The 6,353-nt window shown below is 42.7% G+C and overlaps 1 protein-coding gene across 1 annotated transcript in view; it reads right to left on the bottom strand.

Moving 5' to 3' along the window:
* Positions 1-6,353, bottom strand: part of DDX21 (DExD-box helicase 21) — a 26,571-nt gene that overhangs the window by 18,404 nt on the left and 1,814 nt on the right. Inside the window, exons 2-3 of the mRNA XM_008073093.2 lie at positions 4,579-5,025; positions 1,961-2,036 (exon numbers count right to left, since the gene is read on the bottom strand). Of these exons, the coding sequence (XP_008071284.1) occupies positions 1,961-2,036; positions 4,579-5,025 (523 nt within the window). The remainder of the gene's footprint in view (positions 1-1,960; positions 2,037-4,578; positions 5,026-6,353) is intronic.

Raw genomic sequence — 6,353 nt, 5'->3', positions numbered from 1 at the left:
CGGCCCCTGCCCCCCAGTCGGGGCGACAGAGTGAGACCCCGACTCAAAAAAAAAAAAAAATCAGCCATACGGAAACATACTCATGCTTCTGGTCCTGCAGAATTAAGGAATTCCATCTTCTGGTCAACATCTACAAAATTAGACTCTGTATTCTTCTTTTCTTTTAATAAAGAGACAGCATCAGCCAGGCTCGGTGGCTCAGCCTGTAATCCCAGCACTTTGGGAGGCTGAGGTGAGTGGATTGCCTGAGCCAGTGGTTTCGAGACCCGTCTGGGCAACTTGGAGAGACCTCATCTCTACAATAAGTCAAAAATTAGCCGGGCGTGGTAGGGCATGCCTTGTAGTTCCAGCTACTTGAAAGGCTTAGGGGGAAGGATCGCCGGAGCCCAGCAGGTCAAGGTTGCAGTGGCGGGAGCTGGCGGGAGCGGCCAGTGCACTCCAGTCTGGGCGACAGAGTGAGACTCCAACTCAGAAAAAAAAAAAAAAAAAAAAAAAAAGAGACAGGGTCTTGCTCAGTGCAGTGGCACAATCATGGCTCATTGTAACTTTGAACTCCCGGATTCAAATGATCCTCCCACATCTATCTGCCAAGTAGCTAGTGCTACAGTGCGCACCCATACCCAGTTCAAAAATATCCTGATAGTAAAGAATCTGCTAGGCTGAAAAATCTCAACAAAATTTGCCAGGCAAGGTGGCTCACACCTGTAATTCCAGCACTTTGGGAGGCAAAGGCAAGAGGATTGCCTGAGCCCTGGGGTTCAAGGCCAGCCTGGGCAATAGCAAGACTTCGTCTAAAAAAACAAAACAAGCCGGGCTCGGTGGCTCAGTCAGTAATCCTGTGCCTTTGGGAGGATGAGGTGAGTGAATTGCCTGAGTCCGCGGGTTCGAGACCTGCCTGGGCAGCGAGACCTCATCTCTACTATAAATCAAAAAATCAGTCGGGCGTGGTAGCGCATGCCTGTAATTCCAGCTACTTGGAAGGCTGAGGTGGAAGGATCGCCGGAGCCCAGCAGGTCGAGGCTGCGTTGGCCGAGAGCGGCCATTGCACTCCAGTCTGGGTGACAGAGTGAGACTCCAACTCAAAAAACAAAACAAAACAAAACAAAACAAAACAAAAAACCTCCACAAAATTTTAAGCACTGGCTGGGTTCGAGCTCATGGATTCAAGACCAGCCTGGGCAACCTGGCGAGACCTCGTCGTCTCTACAACAAATTAAAAAATAGCGGCCACTGCACTCCAGTCTGGGCGACAGAGTGAGACTCCAACTCAAAAGAAAAAAAAGCCAGGTGTGGCAGCACGCATCTGTAGTTCCAGCTCCTCGGAAGGCTGAGGCAAAAGGATCACTGGAGCTCAGAAAGTCAACGCTGGGGTGGCCATGAGCGTGCCACTGCACTTCAGCCTGGGCCAAGGAGTGAGGCTCCAAATAAAAAATAAAAATAAAAAAATATTAAAGCACCAAATTAATGATAGCAAATATTATTATTTTAACAGGTTAAGTTACTTCTCATGAAATTTCATCCACAGGCCAGTAAGCCTAAAAATCTGGTGTCTTGCAGTCTGGACTTGCCACCCCTGATTTAGAAAGCACCTAGTTGAAAATCTGTAACTATCCAGAGGTAGTTCACAGGCAGACCATGATGAGTTCTGAGTCAGGCCAGCATCATTATCCTACAGATACCTCAAGTGGAAGACGATAAAAAAGAAAACACTAAAGTGACATCAACTAATTAATTTCATCAGCACTATCAGTCACTATACTTCTGAATATACATATTGTACTGAATAAATTTTAATCATCTGTGTAAGCGGGCAGCAAAGACCATCTGTAACTCTAGAACAAATATACAGGCCTACATATAAAGTCCTACCATAAGAGTATGTCCCAGTTCATTTCAGCAAAAGCAGTACAGTGCTTCCAAATAATATGTTCTAACATTGTACAATATTTAAGAATATCACCTTTGAGAAGTTTAATCGTCTCTTCAGATATGGGAAAATTAGAGAAATCTCCTTCTTTTTGTTCCACAGTCATTTCCTATCAAGAAAAGGGCCACAGGAAGAAATCAATAATTACCCACAGAAGTGAATAGAGAAGACTTATGAGAAACAAAACAAACTACTCTAAACCAACTCTTCTAAACATGTTTAAAAACCAACCTAAAAGACATAAAACCTTGGAAGGTACATCAAGATCTGCAAAGGTAATATGTTGTAATAATCTATAAAATCCTAACAAAAGAAAAATATATAATGCACATGCACTATGTGTGACTAGTAAAGGTAGATCAGCCTCAGTTATGATCTATTCCATAACCATAACTAATACACTGCTGAAAATCTCATTAGCCCTTTTCTGCAGCAACACCCTTCAGATACAAATATCCACAGAAAATAAGGATATTTATGAGGTTTGTGAGGCAGTAGTCACTATGGGTAAAAAACATGAATGCTCAGCAAATGGAATAATTAAATGAATTTCGTTCTTTCTTTTTTTTTTTTTTTGAGTTGTAGTCTCACTCTGTCACCCAGACTGGAGTGCAGTGGCCACTCCCGGCCACCGCAGCCTCAACCTGCTAGGCTCTGGCAATCCTTCTGCCTCAGCCTTCCTTGTAGCCGGAATTACAGGCACACGCTACCATGCTTGGCTGATTTTTTTTTGATTTATTGTAGAGATGAGGTCTTGCCAAGTTGCCCAGGCGGGTCTCGAACCCGCGGGCTCAGGCAATCCACTCACCTCAGCCTCCCAAAGGCATGGGATTACAGACTGAGCCACCGAGCCCGGTTATTAAATGAATTTCTAAATATTTATATGATGGATTATGTAACCATTAAACATATTTACTATTTTTAAATGAGGAAAATGTTTATATAAATGAGTCGAAAAACCAGGATGCAAGACTGCATTATAGCACACTCCCTATCTGATTTTTAAAAAGATAGGCCAGGCACAGTGGCTCAAGCCTGTAATCCTAGCACTCTGGGAGACTGAGGCAAAAGGAATGCCTGAGCCCACTTGGCAAGACATCGTATGTACAATAAATAAAAAAATCAAGCTGGGCATGGTAGCATGCACCTGTAGCTCCAGTTACATAGAAAGCTGAGATGGAAGGATCACCTGAGCCCAGCAAGTCAAGGCTGCAGTGGCTGTGAGTGTGCCACGCACTCCAGCTTGGGCGACGGAGTGAGACTCCAACTCACAAAATAATAATAGATGTATATATAAATGGTACTATAAGAAAATCTGCCAGACACAGTACCTCACACCTTAATATCAGCACTTTGGAAGGCTGAGGCAAAAGGATTACCTGAGCCCACGGGTTCAAGACTAGCCTGGGCAACATGGCATGACCTCAACCCTACAATAAATAAAAAAATTAGCTGAGCATGGTGGCATAGGCCTGTAGTTCCAAGACTGAAGTGGAAGGATCACCTGAACCCAGCAGGTCAAGGCTGTGGTGGCCATGAGCATGCCACTGCACTTCAGCCTGGGTGATTGAGTGAGACTCCAACTCAAAAAAAAAAAAAAAAAAAGGTAGTGTAAGAAAACATCAAAACAACACACTACCTCTGTACCTAAAAAGTGTTTAATATATACTGAATGAATGAATGCTGAAATTCCAGAAAAGTTTTTTTTTCCTAAGAGCTAACAGAAAATTTATTAGAATTTGTGTTTTTTGGCTAGTTGCAATAGTTAGGAAGGCTAAGGTAGGAGGATAGCTAGAGACCAGGTGCTCAAGACCACCCTGGACAGCAAAGCAAGACTCCAAGCTGGGCTCGGTGGCTCAGCATGTAATCCTGCGCTTGGGAGGCTGAGGTGAGTGGAATGCCTGAGCCTGCGGGTTTGAGGCCCACCTGAGCAACTTGGCGAGACCTCATCTCTACAATAAATCAAAAAATTAGCCGGGCGTGGTAGCGTGTGCCTGTAGTTTCAGCCACTTGGAAGGCTGAGGCAGAAGGATCGCTGGAGCCCAGCAGGTCGAGGCTGTGGTGGCTGGGAGCATGCCACTGCACCCCAAACTGGGTGACAGAGTGAGACTCCAACTCAAAAGAGAAAAAAAAAAAAGACTCCAAAAAAATATTTATTTTTAAAGAAATTAACATTTTTCTTTCAAGACTGAGTTTCTCAAAGGTTAGAGAATTATATTCTGGACAGAAACTTCATCATTCTGTTCACCTCAAGTTAGTTAATGGCCTATACACAAAGACTTATACTGTACAATCAAGCAAACACCTTTTCAATGGTTCCACTTAATTATTTATTTGGTTAAACCCCCTTCAGAGGGAAGCCAGGGCCCATTTACACCACTATCTCTTTCTGGTTACCATCTTTCTGGCTTCCAAATAAGCAGACAGAGACTTTTCTTAAGCTTACAACAGATCTCTTATATGCAAAGGAGGCGTTCTGGCACAAGATTAAATTATGATAAAGACACAATCTGCAGCTCAAGGTACCTCCCTGCCCAGGAGGTGCTGCCCTACCAAGTTCCCTCTATTAAATACCTCGTATAGCAATTACCTCCTTGCTTATTCATAATAACAATGAAAGATGTTTCCTATCTATTCAAGTGTAAATTTACCTGCTCAGTCTCACTGTTCATTTCTTCACTGGCAGCTTCGCTGGAGTTAGATTCAGGTTCTGAGTGAGGGAGTCCATTCTCCAGTTTGGGACTTTTCTCTCCAATTTCTCCATTCACTTCCTTTTCTTTCTTCACCTTCTTGGGCTTAGGAGCATCTACTTCTTCTTCAGAAGGCTCCTCACTTTTTATTACTTTTTTGGTTTTAGGAGAAACAACTTTCTTTTCAGAGGGCTCCTTTTTCTTTTTCACACTTTTCGTTTTAGAAGGAGAAATGTCATCTTGAGATGGTTCCTCTTTCTTTTTTGCCTTCTTTGGTTTAGGAGGATTAACCTCAACTTCAGAAGGCCCTGCTTTGTTTTTAACTTGTTTTGCATTGGTGGGAATGGTTTCTTCCTCTTCTGCTGCCTCTTTAGTCTTATTTGATTTGGATTTTGCTTTTCTCTCTTTCTAAAAAAATTAATAAAGAAAATAAAAGCAAAGAACAAGGCATTTATACATTGTATAATTCACCAACTCTGGATTATTTCAAGATCGTTTTAAATTTTGAAGAAAACAATTTTGGGACATTTTAACATTTGTACTTTCAAGTTGTGATAAGGTAAAAAAATCAAAGAATTTTTTTTAAAGTGTCATTTCTTAGCTTTACAGAGATAAGTATACATCCTGAAGTGCAGTGGCACACACCTGGTCACTACAGCCTCGATCTGCTGGGCTCAGGTGATACTTCCACCTCAACCTTCCAAGTAGCTGGAACTACAGGCACACGCCACCATGCCCAGCTAAATTTTGGATTTATTGTATTAATTATTTATTGCTGGTCTCCTCAAGTTGCCCAGGCTGGTCTTGAGCCCCTGGACTCAGGCAATCCTCTCACCTCGGCCTCCCAAAGTGTTGGGATTATAGACGTGAACCACAGCACCCAGCCAGAGATAAGCATGTATCATTAGTTTCATTAGCTTGGAAAATCAAGTGCCTCTTAGTATTACTATTTAATTCATGCGGGTCAAAGAGCTGTAAAACCAAGTTTTCAAAAGGAATACTTCACAGGATACTCCAACAGACTTGAAATACTATAGAAAAACATACTATACAGTCCAAATTTAATTCCAAAAAAGTAATAAGGCCCTATATATCCACAGATGAATGATGTAAAGCACATTTCTTTCTCCCTGCTAAAATCCCACATAAAACAACAGGGACCCTTTTTTTTTTTTCTTAGAGACAGGGCCTTGCTTTGTTGCCCAGGCTAAAATACAATGGCAAGATATACCGCACTGCAGCCTCTTAAAACAGAAATTCTTAATATCTGCACCTTGCCTATCTCACAAAAGCAAATTAATTTACATAAAGACACTTTAAGGCTGAGTGTGCTAGCTTAAGCCTGTAATCCCTGTCCCTTGGGAGGCCAAGGCAGAAGGATCACTTGAGGCTAGGAGTTCAAGACCAGTCTGAGCAACATGTTGAGATCCTCGCTACAAAAAAAAAAAAAAAAAAAAAAATTAGGGTCATTGTGGTGTGGGCCTGTAGTGCTAGCTACTTAAGAGGCTAAGGCAGGAGGATCACTTGAGCCCAGGAGTTCCTTACAATGAGCTGTGGTCACATCCCTGCACTCTACTTTGGGCGACAGAGCGAGACCCTATCTCAAAAAGACACCTTATGAAACAAAAAGCTATAAAAATTCACAATTGCCGGGCTCAGTGGCTCAGCCTGTAATCCCACGCTTTGGGAGGCTGAGGTGAGTGGACTGCCTGAGCCCGCGGGTTCAAGACCCGCCA

Source organism: Carlito syrichta, unplaced genomic scaffold (genome assembly GCF_000164805.1).
Source record: "Carlito syrichta isolate Samal-C Ts95f unplaced genomic scaffold, Tarsius_syrichta-2.0.1 Scaffold315646, whole genome shotgun sequence".
NCBI classification, from domain to species: Eukaryota; Metazoa; Chordata; class Mammalia; order Primates; family Tarsiidae; genus Carlito; species Carlito syrichta.
Note: the sequence above shows the minus strand (reverse complement) of the source record. Positions and strands in the feature narration are given on the sequence as shown.